The sequence below is a fragment of the Nicotiana tomentosiformis genome, chromosome 9 (genome assembly GCF_000390325.3).
Source record: "Nicotiana tomentosiformis chromosome 9, ASM39032v3, whole genome shotgun sequence".
Taxonomy (NCBI): Eukaryota; Viridiplantae; Streptophyta; class Magnoliopsida; order Solanales; family Solanaceae; genus Nicotiana; species Nicotiana tomentosiformis.
Window position 1 is genome coordinate 107,146,559 of NC_090820.1, and position 27,168 is coordinate 107,173,726.

General features: G+C 31.4%; 2 protein-coding genes and 2 pseudogenes across 2 annotated transcripts; 2 read left to right on the top strand and 2 right to left on the bottom strand.

Moving 5' to 3' along the window:
* Window positions 1-3,262: 3,262 nt before the first annotated feature.
* LOC104113500 (protein FAR1-RELATED SEQUENCE 3-like) lies at window positions 3,263-4,711 on the top strand. Its single transcript, XM_070185500.1, has 3 exons — window positions 3,263-3,698; window positions 3,752-4,125; window positions 4,508-4,711. Exons 1-3 carry the CDS (start codon window positions 3,263-3,265, stop codon window positions 4,709-4,711), a joined length of 1,014 nt encoding a protein of 337 aa, XP_070041601.1.
* A 12,843-nt stretch (window positions 4,712-17,554) lies between these two features.
* Window positions 17,555-19,404, bottom strand: LOC104090333 (major pollen allergen Ole e 10-like). The gene is made up of 4 exons (XM_009595399.4): window positions 19,290-19,404; window positions 18,723-18,763; window positions 18,374-18,614; window positions 17,555-17,736 (listed from the first exon to the last, which is right to left on the bottom strand). The coding sequence occupies exons 1-4, from the start codon at window positions 19,357-19,359 to the stop codon at window positions 17,702-17,704; spliced, it is 387 nt and encodes a 128-aa protein (XP_009593694.1). The 5' UTR covers window positions 19,360-19,404; the 3' UTR covers window positions 17,555-17,701.
* A 3,952-nt stretch (window positions 19,405-23,356) lies between these two features.
* Window positions 23,357-24,750, bottom strand: LOC138899447 (uncharacterized; annotated as a pseudogene).
* Window positions 24,751-24,924: 174 nt separating this feature from the next.
* On the top strand, window positions 24,925-26,318 carry LOC138899448 (uncharacterized; annotated as a pseudogene).
* The last annotated feature ends 850 nt before the right edge of the window (window positions 26,319-27,168 follow it).

Consider the following 27,168-nt stretch of genomic DNA (forward strand, 5'->3'; position numbering starts at 1 on the left):
TGGCCGCAGAGTGAAGTAGTAAGTTTGGCCAATTTAAGGTCAGTTTTGCGGTCGATTATGCGACTGCATAATCGATATGCGGACCGCATATCGGTCACATAATTCCTATTGAATTTCTGCGGAGGGAGTTCTGCGGTGCATTATGCTACCGCAGAACAAGTATGCGAACCGCATACTGGTCGCATACCTGAGCCGAAAGTTTAGGCCCTTGAGGGCCATTTCTGCGGTCACTTTGCGGACCGCATAACTATTATGCGGTCGCATATGCGACCGCAGACCTGTGTCGGGGCACCATTTTTCTTAATTTAAAACCCGACCCCATTCTGTTAAAACAACCTTTAGGTTTATTTTGAGCTCATTTTCTGATACTTCTAAAGTGAGAGAGAGGGTTCAAGAGGGAGGGCCTAATTTTCATCAATCAATCTTCAACCATCACTCAAAGCTTGGAAATACTCAAGTAGAGCACCCAATTTCTTCATCTAAAAAGGTAAGATTTCATCACCCCAGCTCTTAATTTCAAACATAGCTATAATGGGGTACTAGGGTAATACTTCATGGGTATGAGAGTGGTTCATCTTGCATGCATGTGATAAAGAGTGTGGGAAAAATAAAAAATAAACTAGAACTATGAACATTTTTCCTAATACTCAATCAATCTTCAACCATCACTCAAAGCTTGGAAATACTCAAGTAGAGCACCCAATTTCTTCATCTAAAAAGGTAAGATTTCATCACCCCAGCTCTTAATTTCAAACATAGCTATAATGGGGTACTAGGGTAATACTTCATGGGTATGAGAGTGGTTCATCTTGCATGCATGTGATAAAGAGTGTGGGAAAAATAAAAAATAAACTAGAACTATGAACATTTTTCCTAATTATGGGTTTAATTTGTATATTGCAAAAATAGATTGAGGTTGCTAAAGGTTCTGGACAATTGTAGAGTCTAAAGAAGTGCAATTGAGGTATGTATGGCTAACTCTCTTCTTCTTAGAATCGAACTCCTGGTATCCGAATAATTGGTGTAAGTTCCAACTTGATTATACTAGAATTGTTGCCTTAGTGTGTTTGATTGAAAGATTGTTCCCTCATTGTTTTAGATGGTTACCATGTCATCATGCTATTTGAGAACGTAATTATGATTTTTCAAGCTCCTTCCCTTATGTGTGAAATGCCTTATGTGATGGTACTTATCGACATGACTGATGATGTTATTTGAACAAATAGAAAGGGAAAGACTTGAATTGTAAAATGTGCCCAAGTGCCAAGAACTACTTAATAAATGAGGTTGTTTGTGCCATGTAATGAAGATGGGAAAGAAATGTGAATTGAGTGGACAGTTGAAAGAGGTTATGTCTCAAGTGAGATAGCTTAGCCGATCGGACCGAGATCGGACGCCATGATGTACACATGGTGGCATTTGTATTGGAATTATTAAATTACATTGTGGATATGGATATGTCTCACTTGAGATGGCTTAATCGGTCGGGCCGAGACCGGACTCCGTGTAAAAATATGATGGCATTGTGAGTTGTGGCTTGGCACTAAAGATTATTAATCTAAAAAGATGGAAAAATTGAATTGGAAACTACGTGATCCTTACTTGGTGTAATCTTTGTATTTCTATGAAATACTTATTGATTATTATGACTGCCTTCTCTTTGTTTCACTGTTCATTCTACTAAGATTAGTGTTTGCCTTACATACTAGTACTATTCGATAGTACTAACGTCCCTTTTGCCGGGGGCGTTACATCTTTGAATGGATGTAGGTGTGGTTCCATCGCAGATAGTGTCGATCGCAGATAGTGGTACTCTTTTTCTCTCCTCACAGCAGTTTTGGTGAGCCCCATTTCTCCCATGGGTCATGTAGTCCTCATTTGTATAAGTTTTTACATTTTGAGGTATAGCCGGGGCCTTGTTGCCGGCATTGTCATGTTGCTCTTTTGTATCCTTAGAGGCTCCGTAGACGTTTTTATGGGTCATGTATGTATGTTGGGGTAGTCGTTAGATCGAGTTGTATTTTGGAAATTTAACTATGGCATAATGCATATAATGAAAAATGAACTAACAACGTTTATATATTTATATAACTGATCTCTCCCATGTTTTACAAATAGAGACGCATTCCCTTTTTGGATCATGAATGAGTCGGGTAGGAAAGGTTTACTAGGCTTCCTCGACCGGATTCACTCGGTTGAGCGCCGGTCACGCTCCCCGAGGTTGGGGCGTGACAGGGAGATACAACTTTTTTGATGTTGACAGAATTGTAGTCAATAACGATTCAAATTATAGTCAATTGAATTCTGCAATTGCAGAGCATCTAATGATCGATGCCTCCGCAAAAATCATCGAAATCAAATACACTATTAATGAACGTTGTCCTCCAATGGAAATTCGAAACGATATGGGAGTTCGAGTATATATGGAGACGAAAAAGGAAAACAAAAACTTAGGAATGTATCCGTTGTGTATAATAATGCATGATTTCGATTTGGAATGCAGTATGTCGAATGCAAGTACAATAGCAATTTTGCTCTGTTTTTCCAGTGCTGATATTTTTTCAGTTTCAAGTGTTCTACAATTTAACTACAAATTATCTACAATAATACTACATAACAAATGTAGTTCAACTGTTATGTCTCTACAAGCATTATGTCAAATATTGAACACATGAATATACAGAGGTCTGAATTACTATACTTTTAATTGAGTGCAGGTTCTTCTGATTATCATAATACTAACGTGGTATAATTGTCAAGCAATTGTAACATAATTGGAGAAGTATCAGGAACAGTAAAGTTGATTGGTATGCAAACATCTCCTGCAATTATGGAATATGAAAGTTTCATCATAACAGAACATATGCCAAATGTAATTGAAGTAAGCCAAGTTTACCAAGACAAGCAAATAATTGTCAGTGCAATGAAGTACTGTTCTGTTATGAATAAGTTTCAATTTAGGGTGAAAAGGCCTAGTGCAAGAAGATAGGAATATTTTATTTGTCAAATTCATATTGTGTATAAGTTGTAGTTTTTTTGTATATAAATTGTATGTGAATTGTTTAATATAAGTTGTTGTGCATAAACAACCTCGTATTTAGTAGCTACAATTTGCATAATATTTTTTGAATTATTTTTATTCTGTAGCTACTGCTTCATATGTGCCGGGGACAATTGTACGTGGCACTTCAAGTCCACCAGCATAAATGAATCAACATTATTCAAGATTCGAAAATTCAACATCTTGCACACATGCTCTTTGATGGAAAACACATATGTACAACGCAAACCTACTGCCATGATAGTTGGCATCATGGTGATGCCAAAATATGCGGATCCTAAGACAATATATACACCAAAAGATAAACAATCTGACATGTTGTCGGATCATGGTGTGAACTTAACACACATGCAAGCTTGGGGAGCAAAGGAAAAGGCTTTGGAATTTTTGAGAGGTCATCCTACTGATTTCAACAGTCGCTTGCCGAGTTATTTGTATATTCTGGAAAAGACTTATCCGGGGTCGGTAGTGAAATTGCAGAAGACTGAAGATGATTGTTTTTTGTATACATTTGTTGCACTTCGTACGTCCATCAAGGGCTGGGAGCATTTTAGGCCAATTTTAATAGTTGATGGCACCTTCTTGAAATCGGCATATAGGGGAATCATGCTAACAACTAGCATAATGGATGCAACAGGTAATGTAGATTAATTGCAAAAATTGAATTTCTTTTTTCCACCTATGTGATAGGTAGCATATTACCACTAACATATGCCATTGTTGATTCAGAAAATGACGCATCATGGAGGTGGTTTTTTGAGCAATTCAAACATGCATATGGTGAAAAACTAAATATGTGTGTTATTTCGAACCAGAATGAGAGTATCTTGAAGGCAACATCTACTGTTTATACCGGCATGCCACATTATGCTTGCATGTGGTATATTTGGACAAATGTAAGGTTAAAGTTCAAGAAGGGTCATCTAAAGTTAAGCGAATTGTACTTTGCCATGGCACGATCATACACGCTTGATGAATTTAATGAAAGAATGTCAAAAATTGAAGAATTTGATACACGTGTTAAAGCATACCTATACGATATTGGCTATCACATATGGTCTCGGGTACATGCTACGGTGAATAGAACGTAGACGATGACATCAAATATTGCAGAGTCATTGAATGAGGTAATCAAAGATGTAAGAGAGTTGCCCGTAGTAGAACTATTAGAGTATATGCAGACTCTTCTTGAATGTTAGACAAATAAAAAGTTATTGAATGCAAAAGGTACATTCACATACCTTGAGAAAAAATACAATAAATAGTAGGAGGACAACATGACTTTATCGCAAAAGATGAAAGTAAGCTATAGCCAATAATATCAGATCATTGATTCCCCAAACTAAATATATACTGTTAATTGTAGAAATGTTGTTGTATAATTGTAGTTATTTTATTTTGTATCTGTTGCTGATAACTTGTTGTGTGTTTGTAATGAAATTATAGGTGATGGCTTCAACAGATTACATACATACTATGATAGATGGTGTGAAGCATTTCATTATTTGCCTTCAAAACAAGAGATGTAGTTGTGGACAATTCCAACTTGATGAACTTCCTTATGCACATGCTTTGGCAGCTTTGAGGCACAGGAACGAGTCTTATGAAAACTATTGTTCTCCTTATCACACGAAGGAGAGTCTTCTGTAGACTTATGAAATACCAGTAGACCCGCTGCATGACGAAAGTAAATGAAATGTACCACAACATATAACTGAAGAAGTTGTAAAGCCACCTACCGGAAAAAGGCAGCCAGGGAGACCTCAAAAATAAAGATACAAACCATATGATGAAGTAAATGCAAATAACTACAAGGTTTCATGAGGAAACTGCGGACTAAAAGGGCATAACAAAAAATCTTGTAGGAATGCTTCCAAAAGGAAATAAAAATTGATGCAGTTTAAAGTTTTTTTTTTTACTAAGTATTGTTGATGATAATCTGTCTTTTAAGGAATATGAAGTAGTATTTGTTCTGTTCTGGAGAATTATAGTTGTGGTGTAATTATTTTGCTAATTTGAATAAAGATTGTCTCCTACAATGAATGTTTGTTAAACAGATTTCAACTCTTAATGCAATTGATTTGTAGTTGTTTTGTTCAAATACTGGGTTTATTTATTACTTTTCAGCCTTTCCTAACAATATTGCTAAGATTGAATAGATTATGTATTTTTGTATAGTAGTTGTAGACATAATTGTAGTTATGCTGTAAAGAAATTATATAGTACCAATATCGAGATCAAGTACTAACAACTTTCAACCAAAAAAAAAGCCACAGATATTTTCTATTCTATGTAGTAGAATTTTGGACAAAAAAACAAAATAAAAGGTAAAATAATTGTAGCACAAATCTGCTACAAATAAATTGTAGTTGACTCTTTCTTAATAAATAATTTGTCTACAACTTTACTACAATCCAGCTACAACTAAACACTTTAACTATAATTTTTCTACTGAAAATGGCAACTAATTCTTTTTTTTTTCCGGACTTGTGTTTTCTCTTTCACAGCTGGTGCATCTTTTCTTCTTGATAATCTACCAGTCACCTCACTTTCACTAATTGTACCAAGCTCTTACTTTTTCCTAATATAATCCCAAAGGAGCGCTCCATAGCATCTATTGTGTTGATCAATATCAGAAGGTCTTCCTTTGAAATTGATAGCTCTTCAATGCTGACATATTCTGCAAATGCCGCTACGTATACACCACAGTCACTGCAAAAAATAATAGGGTAAAAGATTTAGCATTCAATGAAAAATACAATTGGTTAAATAGATAGAAGGAAAAGCAGCACATACAATGATCCTTCTTTTTGCTGGGGTATCTCACCGACCAACCACTGAATGTTAAGAGGGTCAGTAACACCTTTTTCAATGTATGCCTTGGTGTTCTTGTAGTTGATGTATGAACGCTTTCCATAGAAGCCGATGCATGACAAGTAGAAGGGGATCATAATAGTAAACTTGTCGACAACAGATTCAACAAGTTTGTGATTTCGTGAAGAGACCATAGAATCATAAACATATAAAACCCTATCGATAATGTCAAACACAACCAATAACCAATGAAATTTCTCCACAATGTTTATGGGCATAATTACAAAATCAACTTTGTCCCATGCAACATTTGCATGTAATCGGTACCCCAATATATATTATGATACGACGCCGTGGGTTTGACAACAACAAGCTTCTTATCGGCAGGAGCATTAATGTACCTCTCATAAATTTGTTCAATTCTAGTCTTGAACATACAGTCAGTGGTTGTAAACCGTGTTTTATTTCCTCTCTTTCTCAAATAGTATAAAATAATATCAATGTGCTGTAATAAATAGAATTCATTATTTTTCAATGCTTCATACAATTTAACTACAATTTGCAAACAAAAAATCTACGGATTCCTAAAATAACAGAATACTACATGTAATCATTAAATTCTGCCAGGGTATGTGTGTACCGTGTTGTTGAGGACTTGTCCGGAATATGACAAAGTATAAAACCAGTCCTTTTTATCAACTTTCTCCATTCCAAGATCAAACCATGGCTTGAGATAGTTATCTTTTAAAGTATAAGGCGCCTTCCTTCTATTTAAAGACATATCAAATACAATTATTATGTAGTTTCAATTGGAAATTCATAAATTGTATGCACTCGATAATACGAAAAAAATTATATAATCTAACCGCTTTGAAACCGTGTCGGTACCTAAATATAACAATTTATTGAATTCTTCCAATAGGTCGGGATCAACATCGTCGCCAATAACCCCAGTAAATGAATGCTTGATGTTGAAAATTAGAGTAGGTCCAACAGAAGTGCTTCCTCCAGAATTGAAATAAGGGAGAAAGGGGGATCTGACATGCTTTCTAGGAACCCTTGTTCTTCCTTGATGCACATGGGTTATTTCTTCTTCATTAACCTCGCCGAGCTTAACAATCTGTGAGAAATTCTTTGGCAGCTCAAAATCATCAAGTGTTACTGTCCTTTTTCTAGACCTAGAGTCATTGTCCGAATCACCTACATTGATGTAGTCTGCTGGTTCACCTACAAAATTTAAAACAAAAGACCAACATTGTATGTTGGTTGCATTAGTTCTTTTGGGGAAAATGAAACTTATATGAAAGCTGTTATTCTTTTCCTATAATTATATTGTAACATATAATACCCCTGAAATCTCCATTGCAATTGTCTCCTTGTTGTATAACATTTGCTTGTGGAATAAGATATTGCAAATGCATAGTCTCCTTCTCCTTATTTAAATGCTCTCCTTGTATGCCAACTTTTGCATCCTGTTGTGGAGAGTCCACATGCATAGTTTTCTTCTCTATTACAATAAATGTGTGCAACTTAATAAAATTGTAGATGATTTGTAATAAACAGAAACAACATTGTAGATAAATTATAGTTTAATTATAGTTAATTTATTGAAATGTTGTCCTATAGCTGAGATGTAATATGTATTGCGAAATATGTAGATAAAATGTACTAAATCATACTTGCAATTTCTTCCTTCAATGCCCCTTAAAATTGTGAAGATAAGTCAACACCTACAGGAACATTCTCCTCATTTTGAATGTGAGACATATGTCTTGTATCTAAGACAACAATTGGAAATATATTGTAGATTATTTATTGGTAATGTAGGTTATATGTAGATATAATGTAAATATAATGTAGATTATTTGTCATCAAATTGTGTTAAGATTGTTAAAATATATGTTTTACTGCTGCTGCCCAACACTGGTTTAACACTACTGCCATGATTCTGTTATTTGTTCTTTTCTTTGTAATGCTCATTATTTTTTCGTAGAACTGTCAGTAAAATGCAATGGGAATTTGTTAGGCTATATACTTTATGAATGCTAATATAAACATAAACATGGTAAAAATTATTGTCCAAAATGAATATATTCGAATGAAACCTTAGCATCAATGTTCGTATCATGTTGACTTTTTATTGCATGTAACACAAACTTGATGGAATCATTGAGTAGTAATCGAATGCTACCTAATTCTTGAAAAACCTAAAGAACAAAAAATGGTTATAACGTATATGACAATTAGAGGCTTTTATATATATATACATATATATATATATATATATATATATATATATATATAAAGAAGACTAAAAATCAAGAATTAGGTATACCTCTTTCTTGAACAATCCAAGGTCACAACCGACCTACGTATTAAAATAGAAAGAGATAAAGAAATAATTTGCATAACATAGAAAAAGGGTTTAAAAGGAACCAACTAGGATTATCTTAAGATGTTACCTTATCAATATCTTTTCTTAATTTTTTAGTTGTTTCACAATATCTTTCTTGTCATCTATTCGCATTGCCTGCTTATGTCCAGACGGAGATGGAGAATCTATCGAATGCTCGATATTTGTTTCAATTTTTTCAAGGATGTATTCAACTTTGTCTGGCAAAGTCATTCTAAAAAGCTCTTCTGGAGCTTCAAGTATGTTGGTGAACTCAGTGAAAAATAAAAATAAGGGACCTAGTCATCAAATGTATAAAATGTGTAGATAATTTATATTATATTGTCCGTTGAGAAGTGAAAAATATTTATCTTGATCCATGATGGTTTGATCATCCTCTCTTCCAATGCAGAAATTCATATCTTGTCCTTACTAGCTGTCGAGTTAAGTATGCGGGCGATCGAATTACCAACCCATGTAACTATATCAGTATTGACTGTAGAGCAACATTCATACAACCAGATTTGTATAGCGAGTAGAAAATCTCGAATGAGATAAAAATACATAGAAGGATTCAACTTATGCGTAACAGACTGAAGCAATTGTGTATAAGCTTTAATACTCCATACGAAATTCGTATACTGCCCCGAGTCCACCAAATAGAACCTAAAATGGTCTATCAACCCATTATTTTTCTCTGAAGGACAGAGGAAGAATTCTATCAGATAGAGAATACACAGCTTGACTACATCCTCATCATTCACCCAATTACGGCTGGTTACAATTTGTTTCAAGTACGACTTCTCAACTTTTTCCTTGTTCGGAAAATAGCTCCTTATTGTTTTACTGTCATACTTAGTTGTGTAACCAAAGTACGTTACTTTTGTAAAATATCTAAGGCTAGTGATAAGGGCAAACTCCCTCAACCCAAAGTTCAGCCTCTCACCCTTTATCTCTGCTGTAAAAAAAAAAAATGAGAACCGGATACGTTCCATTCATACTTCATGGGAAGGTGAATTGCCTGATTTTGGATACATATTTTGGGCAGGGAAAGAAAATGCCCAAAACATGTCTTGTTAAACAACTTTAACCCATTTTCAGACAATAACACCTTGATTTGACCAGGAACAACGGGGTCGGGTAATGCTTGGAACCTAGTGATGCCATAATCAACATCATGTGGTGCAAAAAATATTTAATTCTGCACCAAAAGAAACAATAAGTTAATAAAACTTGTTTGAAGACCAAAAAACAAAATAAATATAATTCTACTACAATTTAGCTACAGTCCGAAAGTCATTAATACATTGCATATAAGTAAGTTATAAAATTAGTAAACATATATAACAACTGACTACATTGCATACAAATGCACTGATAAAATTATGTTTAGAGCAAGAAATTAAAAAGTAACAACTAGACATAATATATACAATTTATTTACAAAAATTGAAACTAACATCTACAAATAGAGCAAATAATGACCAATAAAACTAACTAAATCATGTAGTACATTCCCTAACAAAATAATTTCGAATAATATACAAGAAATCTATAATTTTCAGAAAAATATAGAAAAGTTGATAACCAACAATAAATATACATAATGTAGACAAAATTTCTACAAATACAGAAAAACAAAACATATGTATAGTTATGAGAATGAGAACAAGTTTTATAACTTAAAAAAAGAACCAAAATTGTAACTACTAAAATTTTACCTTCTCCAATGACTGTTGGGGTATGTTTTTAGGTGATTTTTGAACCTTCTTTTTTTTTTTGAAGGTTTGACAGTAGGAGAAACTTTATTTTTTTTTGCAGGTTTCAAGATAACTTCTTTGACGAAATCATCATCACGAGCAATGTTTTTGTCCTTCCGCTTTACTGATTTAGCAGATGTCGAAACTTTACCAACATCCGTGTCATGCTAGAGTTTTGTTCGAGCTTCTCTCCTAACTTCATGAGGGGAAAGCTTGGACTTTGTCTCTGGTTTTGCATGTGCCGATTTTACTATTTTTCTGTGAGAAAATACCTAAATCAAAGGTAGAAATATCACCAATATTAACTTTTTTAAGGCTATTATTTGGAACTCCTTTCTTCTTCATTGTAAGGGAAAGAAAATTTTAAATTGTTACTGAATTTCGTAGGATTTTGAGCGAGAATTCAGAAAGATTGAGAGAGATTATAAAAGATTTTTGAATAAAAATGGAAGAAAGCGTTAATGGAGGGAGAGAGTACAAAATCGTAGGGGTATGGACAGAGAAACGTGTGTGGGGAGGGGGGAGGGAGTTAGATATGTACGTTAGAGAGTTTATAGGAGCTAATTGATTCTCATTAAATTCCTAAAATGTATATAATTGAAAAATTGTATATGCCTATATAATTAAATTGAAACGTGAGTTGGGGGTAATAAAGTTTCAAATAGTGTATAAGAGGGTAAAAATCCAAAAATCTTCGACCCATAAATAACCCTTCAAGTTCCATTTATTTTACGGTCATATCATTGATTTTAGCATTTGCCTAGGCCCCGTTTTAAACAGTTTCTTATGGTCTAAGGTCCTGTTTGTCCATAAACAAATTTCTTTTTTCTAAATTTTTTTTTAAAATATATGTTTTTTCATGAATTTTTGTAAGTTTTTAATTTTTTTTGAGTTTTTCAAAAATCAAAAAGTGGTTTAAAATTTTCAAATTTTTTGACACATATCTTCACACACTTTATCTTAAATTATGATTTAATAAATATTGGATCTCAATAAGCTTTTGCTTGCTAAGATAGCATAATGTACACTAATACTACTATTATAAGTTACACGAGATCTTATATTTAAAGACAAAAGCACATTAAGTTCTAATTGAAGTCAAACGAGTCAAATTGACTTTTGCGTCAAAAGTCGGACCGATTTGTTCGGAAATATGGTCGATTTTTTTAAAAAAATGTATAGTTGATATTGTTTTGATAATTCCGACAGATTCCGTCGGAAATTTCTGACAATATTTTTGTCGGAAATTTCAGTCGAAAATTTCAGTTTTTCTAGTAGTAGTGAATGGTTCAAATTTGTTATCCGTTAATAGTTAAGACTTGGGTTATATATACTTCTGTCGTTATAACTTACAACTTACAAGATTGGTCCAAATATGTCTTTACTCACTAATGGCGAATTTTTTCTAAGTTCTAATTTAGTTCTAACACATGAACCTTTTTTTTACAAGGGAAAAACTCAAATATGCCTTTGAAGTTTGAACCATACAAAATGGTCTAAATTTTACTGTATTATTTTATTAAATAAAGTGGAAAATAAAGAAGTTGCGAGGAAGGATGATCGATTTAAAGAGAGAAAGAAAAACACAAACTAAAGAAGATCGAACATTTAACCAATTTTAACAATAAAACTCACCAAAAAATTTAAATGAAGATTCTTTTCTTTCTTTTCCTCTATTCTTCTCCTAAAATTGTAACTGTCAGTAACGCATAATTCAAAACTCCGTGCATGAATCTCTTTTTACCTTTTTAATTACTTAAATACTAAGTTTCGTTTGTGATTTATTCACTCATATAACATGTGGGCCGGTCCCGGGCCTAAGTGGGCTAAGTGGACCGGTCCAAACGGTCCCGGTCTCGGACCGATCCCAATTTAAACGGGCCAAACGGTCCAGGTCTTGGTGGTCTTTTTGTAGGAACCGGCCCGGAACCGGGCCCACAAACTTATGGTCTCGGGCTAAACGGTCCCAGCCCACGGGCTAAGTGGGCCCAAGCGGGTTTAAGTGGGTCCAATCGATACTTTTTTTGGTTGAAATTTTATAGAAATTAAAGAAAAAAGTTGTTAATAAAAATATCTAAGGCAATTCCTTGTAAATTTTATTATAGAATTGTGACCTAAATTTTTTAATTCAAATTTAATGACAAAAATATTGTAAAGAGATATTCAAAGCAATGCGTTATAATTTTATTATAGCATTAAAAAATCATAGCAATATCTTTCTTAGTCTTCCTCCCCCCATGGAATGAGCACAACAAGGTGCTAATACTACCATTGAGAAGAAAAAAAATTAATCAAAATGTGCGAACATACAAGTTATATAATACATACTAATTTTTGCTCATACAAGTTACATGGTATCTCTTACAAACTTCATAAATTCATTAAGGTCCGGAGGAATTTTCGTTAGTGGTGGTGAAAAAGAAGCTTGGTCATCATCGCTTCCGGGCGAATCAGAATCCTCCGCAAGTTCAGCTAGCATTTCTTCGTAAGTTTCGTCTATGTGATGACCCAAAAATATCATATTTAAATCTAATAAGTAATTTTGTGTTCTAAGACCTCGAAAAGTACCATTTATTATTTCTCGACTTGCGTGCGCAGTCCGTACAATTTTCCGGAAAGTTTTTATGAGAAAAATAGATTAAAATATGAAATAGAGCTTTAAAACTCAAGTGAGTTGACTTTGGTCAACATTTTAAGCAAACAGACTCGGATAAGTATTTTGACAATTTCGGTAGGTCCGTATCGTGATTTGGGCGTATGCCTGGAATCGAATTCCGACGTCCTTAGCCCGAGATATAGAATTTTGATAAAAACTTAAAAGATTGAAAGCTTAATGATTTTTAAGAAATTAATGATGTTGGATTTATTGACCCGGGGTACGTATTTTGGTTCTGGAGCCCGGTATAGGTCCACTATAATATTTATGACTTGTCTGCCGAATTTAGTGAGAATCGGAGTTGATTTGACGTGATTCGGACGTCCGGTTGTGAAAATATAAGTTTAAAGTTTTCTTGAAAACTTCCTTTGATTTGATGTCCGATTCGTAGTTCTAGGTGTTAGTTTGGCGATTTGATCGCGCGAACAAGTTCGTATGATGTTTTAGGACTTGTGGGCGTGCTTGGTTTAGAGCCCCGAGGACTCGGGTGAGTTTCGGATGCTCAACGAGCCATTTCGGACTTAAGAAAGATGGCAGATTTCTGGTGTTTTGTTGCAGAATTTTTACTCACCGCGATCGCGTGAAGTCGTTCGCGATCGCGTAAGGCAAACTGAGAGGTCAACCAAAGTTTCTCTTCGCGTTCGCGATTTTGAGGTTGCGATCACGTAGGGGTGTGAAGGGGTGCTTCACGAACGCGTGGACGAGGTCGCGTTCGCGTAGAGTTAAAGAGGCTAAAGCTAAGCCACGCGCTTACTCATCGCGATCGCGTAAGTCCGTAAGTAAAAGCATCGCGTCCGCGAAGAGTAAATTTCTGGGGCAACAAAGTAGAGCTTCGCAATCGCGAGGCTATTCATGCGATCACGATTAAGGAAAACTGGGCAGCCAAAAATGTGCTTCGCGATCGCGAAGCATTGTACGCGATCGCGTAGGGTAAAATTTGGGCAAACAGAACTTAAGTTCTGAAAAATGGGATTCGTCCCATTTTCAACCTTTTTCCATTTTTGAGCTCGGGTAAAGCGATATTTGGGCGATTTTCATGAAAAAATATTGGGGTAAGTGTTCCCTATCCTATGTTGATTATATTTTATGATTTCATACTCATTTATAACATGAATCCGTGAATTTAGGGAAGAAAAATCAGATTTTTATAAAATATTCCAAAAATAAAAATTTAACATTTGAAGGTCCATTTGACATCGGAATTTGATAAATTTTATATGGTTGGACTCGTATCGGAACGGGTGTTCGGATTTCATAAGTTTTTCGAAATTTGAGACGTGGGTCCCACTGTCGAATATTTAAATAAATTTTAAATTTTATTCGGAAAATTAATAAATTCATATGCAGTTAATTCTTATGATTCGTATTGAGTATATTGGATTGTTTGTGAATAGATTTAAAGCTTTTGGAGACAAATTTAAAAGGAAAAGTTGCGGTCGAGTAATTGATTGGAATTTGCAAAGCGAGGTAAGTGTCGTGGTTAAACTTGACTCGAAGGAATATAACCCTTAAACTATTTGTTATGTGAAATGCATGTGAACGACGTATAGGCGAGGTGACGAGTGTCTATACGTCGTCAAATGAATTATTTGCATAATTACTTGAAAAATCATAAATTGTTTTAAATCATGAATTAATTATTATAATAATTGTTTCTCTCCTATTCTTTGTCAAATATTAATTCTTGAATTCCTGCATTAATTGTTACATGCTATTTGAATTATGTGTCTTAATTGTTATTTGACATTTAGCATATTAAATATTAAACTGCCTATTTTCTCCCTGATTTCCCTAATAATTTGCTATTTGTCATTGTTTGTTTCATAATTTAATCATAATAATTGTATGCATATTGTCTTATAATTTTATATTAATTGTTGTATTTATTGGGGAAATTTCTTCTATAAGAGTAGGTAAATGGATATATTGGAGGGTCGGGTTGCACGCCGCAACAGAATTGATTGAAATGGATATATTGGAGGATCGGGTTGCACGCCGCAAGAGACTTATTAAAAGTCCATATTGAAGGATCGGGTTGCACGCCGCAACAAACTTATTAAAAATTTATATTGGAGGATCGGGTTGCACGCTGCAACATACTTATTTAAAAGTTGATATATATATATATATATATATATATATATATATATATATATATATATATATATATATATATATATATATATATATATATGAGGGATCGGGTTGCACGTCGCAACATACTTGATTAAAATGAATATATTGGAGGAGCGGGTTGCACGCCGCAACAGAATTGAATATGAATATATTGTGAGAGCGGGTTGCATGCTGCAACAGAAATTGATGGAAATGATAAATGGATTATGACTGCTGAGTTGGCTTCAATTATTATAAATGAGTTATCTGATTTATTTCTATTATTTGTTGTTACTAATATTGCGTACAAGTTAATGTAAGTGACTCGCCTTAGCCTCATCACTACTCCGTCGAGGTTAGGCTCAGCACTTACCAGTACATGGGGTCGGTTGTACTGATACTACACTCTGTACTTCTTGTGCAGATTACAGAGTTGGTCCGAGCAGCGTACCATAGATTTGCTCGGATTTCAGCTTTGAGAGGAGACTTGAGGTATAACTGCATGACGTCCGCAGTTCTGAAGTCCCTGTCTACTTCACTTTAGTTGTATATTTATTTCGAGATAAATTTATTTTATTTAGACCCTTATTTGTATTATTCTAGAAGCTCGTGCACTTGTGATACCAATTCTGGGATGGTATTTAGACACCGTTATTTTTATGGATTATTCACTATATTTCAGAATTTACTTCCGCAATTGTTCTTTATTATTGATAAATTTAAAAAATATTTTAAAAATTGATAATATTCTTCTAACGTTGGCTTGCCTAGCAAGTGAAATATTAGGTGCCATCATGACCCGAAGGTGGGAATTTCGGGTCGTGAAAGTCTACCTCTGGTTGTGATTCAGCAAATCCAAAATTTCTTCTTGTCGAATGGATCCAATCTCTAAAAAGTACTGATTTTTTCAAGCTCTCCCTCATAGATGCTCTATAATCACCGAGTTGAAGTCTTGCTTGACTGATAGCTCTCTCCGACGGAGCATCATTTGGATTATCAGTAGTTGGGTTAACTTCAGGAGCAGGACTAGTGGGTGTATCGTCATCCGGTTGAGTTTCATCAAAATCTATTTTCTCTTCATCTTTTTCATCGATAGTTGGATTAGAATAAAGAGCATTCATTAATTCATGGTCTAATTATTTACCAGCTCCAACATTATGGCAAAATTGACTCTCAGTAAATTATAATAAACTATTATCACTATCAAGAATAGCAGGTGTAGGACGGATATAGGATTTGGATCGGGGAGTTGGGGGCAGTGGAGGAGGAACATATTGGCCCCTAGATTCGCCACTCTTGGATTTTTCCTTATTTTTACCAAATTTTTTTTTAAGGAAGCCATCTTAATTAATCAAATAATAGAAAATAAATAAAACAAACAAAATTATAATATTAAAAATTAAGAGTTGGAATGAGTTTACCGAATTGACGAACAACTTGTTGAAAGTTGATTATCGTTGAAAACTTGAAGACTTTAATTCACCAACTTTACAATTATTTCACAAATTGTAACAATAAAGTAAGCAATAATAACAAGTGTAGAAGAAAATTAGAGAGAGATTGATGATTTTGTGAGAAAAATAAAAGAATAAGGGAGTATTTATAGTTGAAAATAGGGAAAAAGTATAATTAAAACAAAGTTGGGGTATTGGGGGGGGAGGGGGAGGGGGGTGGGGAGGGGGTTAAATGACTATTTTGGCAGACCCAACGACTATTTTTTAAATTCCCAAACGGGCAGATTTGTTTTTTAAATTTTGACCGTTGGGACCGTTTGGGCCCGCCAAGGCCGGTCCGGTCCCGGGCCTAGCAGTCCTAAAGTGAAGAACAACCCAGAAGACCGGACCAGACCCACTTAGCCTGTTCTAACCGGTTCAGGCCCATTTAGGCCTAGAAGACCGTTTGGTCCGCGATCCCGAACCGGTTCCGATCCTGAAACGGTCAACTTGCCACCCTTATATAACATGCGTCTAATCTACACATTTGTTGTTTTTCACTCCTCTCTAAGCTTGACTATTAAAAGGAAAACTAAATAATACAATTGTTTCTCTTTTGTTTTCTCGTTTTCGATGTCTTCTGCATTTGATCCAAAATCTTGGAACACTCCATGGTTTAGTATAAACTTAACCTCTCATTGAAATGTGGATATTAGTACTCTTGTTTTCAGTAAACTTTTAAGATCATAATATTTCCAATTGCTTGGAATCTCGTTTGTCACTTTCATTGTTTGGTTAAAGGAAAAGTACAGTAGGAAAAAAGACTAAAGAAATGAAAGACACACTTATAATAAGAAAAAAGTACAATAGGGAAAAAAACCAATATTTATTTCTTCTACGTCGTGTTATTTTCTTCTTCATTAAAGTAATTTCATCTACTCTCACGATCTCCAATATTATATTCAAACTTAACTTTTTGTTTGGATAGTTGTACATATCGATTCATTCATAATGTATAGTGATATATTGTATTATATTATACTGTAGTGTTTTGATGAATATAATATTTGGATAGATTATATCGTTTGTCGATGTTTTATAATGTCATGCACCGGGAAGAATAAATTTGTAATATTATCAAAAAATAATATGGGGTAGAATTATTATATAAAAAATAGATAAATGATAAAATATAAACTATTTAATAATAAGGAAGGGCAAGATGAGAGAACAAATAAAGTAATGAGGCGACCACACCAAATTTATCGTTACATAAAATGATATTTTTCGTCATTACGTAATAACGAATTTAACGATCTGGTACAATAAAATTTGGGTGACAACCAAACTAAATATTACATTAGTAACAATACATAACAACCATCCAAAGAAGCTGAATGCTACATTGACTTATTGTTTCTTCAGATTATATCACTCAAAATATTCCACGCTGTTTCAGCTTCAATATATCTACTGACGAAATTCAAATTTGCAATTATCATAGCCTGGCAAAAAGAGGATAAGAAATCTTTTAAAAACCAAATCCAAAAAAATCTAAAAATAATTCTATAATGATTTTTACTCCCTCAATTTCAATTTACGTGAACTACTTTGATCCGCAATTAGTATTTGATTGGGCAAGGAATTTAAGAAAGAAATGAAGATTTTTGAACCTTGTCGTCTAAAATATGCCATAACAATTTGTGGCTATACACCACCGAAGAATGTGGTGCAGCGGATGGGGTTGCTCTTCCCTTAATCAGAGGTCTCGAATTTGAGTCCAGGGTACGAAAAAATCCTCGTAGGGAGCGCTTCCCCCTGAATGGGGTACAACGCGACGCGAATCAGGATATAGTCGGGCTCCAATATGGGTACCGGGCACGAGGCACTGGGTGGAAAACCAAAAAACAAAATTGTGGTTATACAATTTTTAAAAATTATGATCTTAAACATGTCATAAAATTTGTGTGGTTATAAAAGATTATCATTAAGAATACAATAGAAAGCTGAACTTAATTTGTTTCTAAATTTTAGAAAAAATAAGGAGCTACTTTTTTTCGGAACATGCTAAAAAGAAAATAGAATCACTTTAAAAGAAAGCCGAGGGAGTACAATTTATCATAAAACTAAGAATATACTTACTTGGGTCAGTAACAACAATAACACCAGTTCTGCCAAAGTCACAATTCCAATAATTTCTCCCAAAATTCTGATAATAAATATTCATTGCCACTGATGCATGATTTATGTAAGTATTAGGATTACAACAAGGGCCACCATCATTAATTAAAGAACAGTCAATTCCTTGTTCATTACAGATATAATGAATATTCCTTTGAAGTTCCTCATCAGAAGTTGAGGGTCTTGCAATGCACCAAGATCCCTATAAAATTAATTTTAAATATTTTAATATTCTTCTCCTTTTTTTCTCAGAAAATAAAATCAAGAAAATTTGTAAATCTTATTTTTGAGTCAAGAAGTTTAATTTAACCTGTCCTGGTGCTTGTGCATTTGCAGGGTTTAGGATTCCACCTGTAGTTAAAAGAACACAATTATTAACAATTCAATAGATTCAGTGTTTCTCTCTCTTTTTTTTTTTTTTTTTTCTGGAAATGAAAAACTTAAAGTTGGTGGTATTGTATTATCACAAAAAAGAGAGGGCAAGAAAAGAAAAATGAAACAAGAATAAAATGAAAGAATTAAACAAGTTGGACACTAACTAGTAACTAACTAGCTAGCTTGAAGTCATTAAAACATTAATTTTTTTAAAAAAAATTACAAGAAAGATATCTAGAAGTGAGTAAAAAGAAAAGAAACAATTCCTAGATGCTTTGGCTAAAGTTACGAGCTTAAATAGAGCGACATAAGCAGTGAAAATTTGTATAAGTTGATCCAAATTGGGATTGAGGCGTAGTTGTTTGCCTGTCTAAAATCTTAAGTTCATAAGATATATTTAAGCTTCTTATGAGAAAACAAAGAGGATAACACAACAAATTTTAAAGGAAAAAATATACCCAAAATAAAAGGAAATGAAAATAGTAGAGAAAAGGAAAGGTACCTGAGTTGAAGAATGGAAGTAGAAGAGAGAGGATAAGAATGGGATTAAGAACTCGAAATGAACGAGCCATATATGGATGTACTAAACTAAAGTTATGTGGTAAAATAGGAAAGATAATAAGAACTTACTAATGCTTTTATGGAGCCGAGTGAAGAATCTCCCTATATTTATAGAAGCCAACAACATTATATAAACATGAATTTAAGATTTAAATTATATGGAGTCGATTTCGTAATTCTATAAAATCTTATTTGATTTACTATGTTTAAGACTAATTATTCATATTTATTTAATGAACTTTTAGTAGGTTTTTTGCTTCTATAATCTGCAACCTCTTTTCTACTTCCGTCATTTGTAGTGATAGTGTAGTAAGTATTGAAAATAGGTCTTGTGTAGTTTCTTCTTCATTTGTTTGTGTACTTTTGTCTTGATAAGTAATCTGCAATCACATTCTTGTCAGTAGGAATTATTTCTATTGTAAATGTGAAATTTAGTATATTTAATACGAGTCTTCGTATTTCTTTCGTTGTAACTGAGTCTTGTACCTTTTTGGTTATCCACCATTTAACTTGTGTGTTATCTGTTCTAACAATAAATTTGTTATATACTATATATGGTTCAAACGATAATAAACACTTATATAAAGCTAATAATTCTTTTCTATTTATTTCCCATTTTAACTGTGGTTCCGTAAATGATCCTGAATAATATCTACAGTGATGTTCTATTTTTTCATCCTTATATTTGTATTTAAGTACTCCTCCATAACTATGGTTACTTGAGTCTGTCTCTACTATATATATAAATTCTCTATTTTCATCTGGAAAATATAGTTTTGGTAATTTTTTACACATATCTTTTATTTTTTGTATATATGTTTTGTCTTTTTCATCAAAGTGATATTCTATATCTTTCTTTAATTTTTTCTGTAAAGGTTTTAAATTTTCTGCCAATTTAGGTATATATTCTCTAACTTGGTTAACTAATCCTAAGAATGATTGTAATTTCTTTTTTGTATCTAGGGTTTCATTTAAATTTATTATTTTTTGTACTATATGTGTTTGCATTTTAATTCCATTTTTATCTATTTGAATTCCTAAGAATTCCACCTGATTTTTAAGTATTTCTGCCTTATTTTTACTAAGGCTAATTCCTGAGGATTCTATTATATGTATGAATTTTTCTAATAATTTTATATGTTGATCTTGTGTCCTTGAGTATAGTAGTATATCGTCTATGTAGATTATACAGTTTTCTAATTGATTAAAATAGCTATCCATAAAATGTTGGTATCTTCCTGGTGCATTTTTATATCCAAATGGTAAAACGTTCCATTCATAAAATCCTTGTGGTACTGTAAAAGCTGTTAATTTTTTAGATTCTTCTTCTAATTTTAGGTGATAAAATCCTGATTTACAATCGAATTTACTGAAGTAATTATATCCTTGTACTTGCCTTATTTTTAATATTTTATTTGGTATCGGGTAATTATATGTTTTTGTTTTTGCATTTAAATTCCTATAATCTATTACCATTCTACTTTTACCTCTTTTTTGCTCATTATGTTTATTTACTATAAATGCTGGGCTATTATGTTTACTATTACTTTCCTGTATATAATTATTTTTTAATAGTTCTTTTATATGCATTTTGAATTCTTCTAGATCATTAAAATTATATTTTAATGGTTTCTGTGTTATTATACTATTTTCATCTATTAATTCTATTTTTACTTTCGTTTTATGTTTATCCCATCCTTGAAGGGGATTTTCATTATATAATGATTCTAATTTGTCTTGAATTATTTTTATCTTATTTATAGCAAATATTATTAATTCTATTTGTTGCTCATTTATTTTTTCATTTTCTAATTTTTGGGTTACCTTTTCACTTCCTTTAATCCACGGTGTTGTTTTTCTTATTTTATTTCTTACTCTTTTTGCTCCTATTTTTTGTTTGCATGGTGTAGTAAACCACCAATGAGTTTTTGTTATTATATGTGGGTATAATTTATCTAAAAAGGGCATTCCTATTAATATATCTTTATTTGTAAATTCATAACTATATATTTCATCCATAGTTAGTATTTTATCCCATATTTGTATTTTTATATTTTTTGCTTTTTGCGTTATCAAGCTTCCTTCATTGTTAAATCCTGTTACCACAATAGGTGTTAATAATTTTTCCCATTTATCTTCAGGTAAACAGTTATGTCTGCATACATTTACTCCTGCTCCTGTATCTATCATGGGTGTATAATATCTGCTGTAATATCCTTCTATTATTATTTTTGCTAGTATATATATTTTTGTCATGTTAAGGTTCTTTCAATTGTTATTTTCTTATTTTTATATGTTATTATAAGATGTCTATCTCCTAGGTTATATGGTTTAACTGTTTCTAACCATTTTATTCCTAAGGTAATATTTTCATTTCCTTGGTAAATATTAAATTCTATTTCTACTGGGATTCCTCCAATAATTAGTTCCTTCTTTGTTATTTCTTCTGTTCCTACCAAATTTTTAGGTAATCCTGGGCATATTGTTTCTGTAGTTATTATTTCACTTTCTTTAACTAGTTCTTTAGTTATATAATTGTCTTCTTGTCCAGTATTTATCATTATTAGGTATTTTCTTTGATCTATTACTCCTGTTATATAATAGTTGTGTAACTCCGGTTCTTTTATTAATCTTTGTGGGTTTGTATATTCTAATCTTCTCGAGGTACTTGCTCTTGAAGATGTAGTTTGTGGGGATTCATAATTTATTCTTTTAGATGTGCTTAGTCTTTCTCTTACTATTTCTAAATCTCCTTCCATATCTATATCTTTGTAACTATAATCATTATTGTCTATGACTGATATTATACTATCAAATGGGTTTTCTATCTTTATTTTTTCAATCTTATTTCGTGCTGTTATTTTGTGATTGGTTGTTAATATATATAAATTTTTACATTTTGCTGTAAATATTTTACTTCCTGGTGCCAGCTCTATTCCTGACATTTTCCAGTACAATACTAGTGATTTATCTATATTAGCATCTTTTAATGCTACTGTATAGTTAGCACTAATTATAAATTTAAATTTTTGGTATATCAAATTTCCTTTTATTGCACAAATTATACTCTTTTCTATAGGTTGTACTATTCTATCATCTGCTAAATATATTTCTATTGGTGTATCTATCCCTTCTCTAAAACAGGCTTTTATAAGTATTTCTGTTCCTCCTAAGTGTACATATTTGATCGGATTTTTTGCTTTTATATTCTGAATTTCTTTATTTATTGTTCTTTTATTTATTATAGGTATTTTAGCTTTTCCTCTAGTATATTTACAATCTATTATATGTTCTTTTTGACTTATTACATAATATTCTTCTTTTTTAATTTTGAACCAGTTTTTTATTGTTGGTACTTCTAATATTTTACCGATGCTTAAATCTAAATCTTTTCCTTTTATTTTTTCAAAAATATCATTATCAAATATTACTTTTTGTTCACTTGATTCTTCATCCTTATATTCTTCTCTGCTTATTATTTGTATATCGTTTTCAGTCATTTTCCTCTATATCTGATAGTTCTTTTTCTGATTCTATTTCTGTTTCTAATTCAGGTTCTAATTCATAAATACTATCTTCACTATCTAATTCATAATCTATATAGTCTAGTTGCATGTATTCTTCATTATCAGTGTTAATTTCTGTTATTTGTTTCTTTTTAGGGTCTCTAGGTAATTTACAATCTTTGGCTAGGTGTCCTAATTTTCCACAATTGTAACAAGTACATTCGGATAATTTTTTCTTAATTCTATATGGTCTTTTTCTTTTGTAATCTTTTATATAATATCTTTTCCTCGGGTTTTTATACTTATATTTTAACTTATTTCTTCTATATTTTTTATATTTTCTTTTATAATTTTTCTTTTTATAATAATTATCTGTACATCCAAACTGGGGTGCAGTTTTAATTTTACAACATGTAAGGTTTTTTATCAGTGTTTTTTCCATTTTAATTTCTTCTTTATGTTTTTCACATAATTCTATAAACCAATTCTTTAAATATCTAATTCTAGCTCCTAAGGTATCTTCTAATCCTGCTTTTTCCCAATCTCTTATTATTTTAGAACTAAAAGGTTCTGGTAATTTTGTAAAGTATATTTTTCTGATTTCTTTTCCTTCTTCAACACTATATGTTCCTTTATAGTAATATTCTTTAAATGCACACGTATATTCGTCTATGTAACACATGTTACATATAGCTAGTTTGTTCATTAGATTTCTACTTACTGTTTTTTCTTTTTGTTGCTCTTCTATTTCTGTTGTCATACTACTAAATTCATTTCTTATAGCTAATTCATATTTTATTAATATGTCTATAGTTGTTGTAGCTGATTCACCATCGAATTTTTTATTACTTCTTAATGCTTTTATACTTTCATCATTTAGATTTTGTATCCATAATTTTACTGTTCCTATTATTGTCCTTTCTATATATCCTGGTGCTTCTGGAATTGGTATTTTATTATCTATTAATTGTTTTGATATATATCCTACCCATAGTTGTATTATTTTATTAACGTCTTCTACGCAATCTAAGTCCAAAAAGTTATATTGTTCATTTATTGTTTTTGGTGTCCATTTTCTGTTTAATCTTTTATCCCATAATACTTTACTTCTGTCACTTCGTTCATAATTATTATTGTAATATGTTGGTATTGTTTGTTTGTATTTTCTTTCTTTTGATGTACTTGGTTTTTCGCTTATATCTCCGGCATATATTTCTGGATTTATTATGTTATTTGTTTTAGTTATAAGTTCTGTATATGTTTCACTTATTTCTGAATCTTCTGAACTTTCTGTATTCTGTTCATTTTCATTATTAGTTTCATTTATTTCTTCAAGTTTTACTTCTATGTCCTCTTTTAATTTTTCCCTAAATTTTTCTATTTCTTCCTTCAATCTTTCTTCTTGCTCTAATTCTTTTTTCTTTTCTCTTTCTCTCTGTTTGTTTTCATACAATTCTTTTAATATTGCTAATTCTTTTTCTAATTCCATTATCCTGGTGTTTTTGTTTTCTTCCACTTGCTGTAATTCTTTTTTAGCTTGTTGCCTAATTTTTTCAATTTCATTTTTCCTATCAATTTCTTCATTTTCTTTTATTATTCTTGTCATTGCTGTTAAACTATCTTCTAATCTTGCAGTTTCTTTTTCTAACATTAAATATATGTTTTCTCCTACTTTCTTATATCTTCTTCCTATATTTGAAGTTATTATTTTTATTTTTAATCCATCCAAATTTTCGTATGTTTTTTCGTCTACCGCAAATTCTTCTTTATTCATATTTTATGTTTAATCTTAAGTTGTAAGATATACTTATATTCTAGTTTTGACATTTTGTTTATTAATTTGTCCTTTTTCGTGGTTTTATATTCTTTATATAATTCCTGTAATTTTGTTATTGTTTTCTTTTCTTTTTTAGGATTTTTACTTGTTAATTTTTTATTATTTTTATCAATTATAATTGGTATAGTGTATTTATTTGTTATGGCTCTGATACAAATAAATACACTATACCAATTATAATTGATAAAAATAATAAAAAATTAACAAGTAAAAATCCTAAAAAAGAAAAGAAAACAATAACAAAATTACAGGAATTATATAAAGAATATAAAACCACGAAAAAGGACAAATTAATAAACAAAATGTCAAAACTAGAATATAAGTATATCTTACAACTTAAGATTAAACATAAAATATGAATAAAGAAGAATTTGCGGTAGACGAAAAAACATACGAAAATTTGGATGGATTAAAAATAAAAATAATAACTTCAAATATAGGAAGAAGATATAAGAAAGTAGGAGAAAACATATATTTAATGTTAGAAAAAGAAACTGCAAGATTAGAAGATAGTTTAACAGCAATGACAAGAATAATAAAAGAAAATGAAGAAATTGATAGGAAAAATGAAATTGAAAAAATTAGGCAACAAGCTAAAAAAGAATTACAGCAAGTGGAAGAAAACAAAAACACCAGGATAATGGAATTAGAAAAAGAATTAGCAATATTAAAAGAATTGTATGAAAACAAACAGAGAGAAAGAGAAAAGAAAAAAGAATTAGAGCAAGAAGAAAGATTGAAGGAAGAAATAGAAAAATTTAGGGAAAAATTAAAAGAGGACATAGAAGTAAAACTTGAAGAAATAAATGAAACTAATAATGAAAATGAACAGAATACAGAAAGTTCAGAAGATTCAGAAATAAGTGAAACATATACAGAACTTATAACTAAAACAAATAACATAATAAATCCAGAAATATATGCCGGAGATATAAGCGAAAAACCAAGTACATCAAAAGAAAGAAAATACAAACAAACAATACCAACATATTACAATAATAATTATGAACGAAGTGACAGAAGTAAAGTATTATGGGATAAAAGATTAAACAGAAAATGGACACCAAAAACAATAAATGAACAATATAACTTTTTGGACTTAGATTGCGTAGAAGACGTTAATAAAATAATACAACTATGGGTAGGATATATATCAAAACAATTAATAGATAATAAAATACCAATTCCAGAAGCACCAGGATATATAGAAAGGACAATAATAGGAACAGTAAAATTATGGATACAAAATCTAAATGATGAAAGTATAAAAGCATTAAGAAGTAATAAAAAATTCGATGGTGAATCAGCTACAACAACTATAGACATATTAATAAAATATGAATTAGCTATAAGAAATGAATTTAGTAGTATGACAACAGAAATAGAAGAGCAACAAAAAGAAAAAACAGTAAGTAGAAATCTAATGAACAAACTAGCTATATGTAACATGTGTTACATAGACGAATATACGTGTGCATTTAAAGAATATTACTATAAAGGAACATATAGTGTTGAAGAAGGAAAAGAAATCAGAAAAATATACTTTACAAAATTACCAGAACCTTTTAGTTCTAAAATAATAAGAGATTGGGAAAAAGCAGGATTAGAAGATACCTTAGGAGCTAGAATTAGATATTTAAAGAATTGGTTTATAGAATTATGTGAAAAACATAAAGAAGAAATTAAAATGGAAAAAACACTGATAAAAAACCTTACATGTTGTAAAATTAAAACTGCACCCCAGTTTGGATGTACAGATAATTATTATAAAAAGAAAAATTATAAAAGAAAATATAAAAAATATAGAAGAAATAAGTTAAAATATAAGTATAAAAACCCGAGGAAAAGATATTATATAAAAGATTACAAAAGAAAAAGACCATATAGAATTAAGAAAAAATTATCCGAATGTACTTGTTACAATTGTGGAAAATTAGGACACCTAGCCAAAGATTGTAAATTACCTAGAGACCCTAAAAAGAAACAAATAACAGAAATTAACACTGATAATGAAGAATACATGCAACTAGACTATATAGATTATGAATTAGATAGTGAAGATAGTATTTATGAATTAGAACCTGAATTAGAAACAGAAATAGAATCAGAAAAAGAACTATCAGATATAGAGGAAAATGACTGAAAACGATATACAAATAATAAGCAGAGAAGAATATAAGGATGAAGAATCAAGTGAACAAAAAGTAATATTTGATAATGATATTTTTGAAAAAATAAAAGGAAAAGATTTAGATTTAAGCATCGGTAAAATATTAGAAGTACCAACAATAAAAAACTGGTTCAAAATTAAAAAAGAAGAATATTATGTAATAAGTCAAAAAGAACATATAATAGATTGTAAATATACTAGAGGAAAAGCTAAAATACCTATAATAAATAAAAGAACAATAAATAAAGAAATTCAGAATATAAAAGCAAAAAATCCGATCAAATATGTACACTTAGGAGGAACAGAA

Coding starts and splice junctions, on each gene's coding strand:
- LOC104090333 (XM_009595399.4), bottom strand. CDS start 19,359: ATGGCTCGTTCATTTCGAGTTCTTAATCCCATTCTTATCCTCTCTCTT. Junction 18,764..19,289: donor ACTTCCATTCTTCAACTCAG/GTACCTTTCCTT, acceptor TTTTAACTACAG/GTGGAATCCTAAACCCTGCA. Junction 18,615..18,722: donor ATGCACAAGCACCAGGACAG/GTTAAATTAAAC, acceptor TTAATTTTATAG/GGATCTTGGTGCATTGCAAG.
- LOC104113500 (XM_070185500.1), top strand. CDS start 3,263: ATGGAAAACACATATGTACAACGCAAACCTACTGCCATGATAGTTGGC. Junction 3,699..3,751: donor TAGCATAATGGATGCAACAG/GTAATGTAGATT, acceptor CCTATGTGATAG/GTAGCATATTACCACTAACA. Junction 4,126..4,507: donor GCTATCACATATGGTCTCGG/GTACATGCTACG, acceptor ATGAAATTATAG/GTGATGGCTTCAACAGATTA.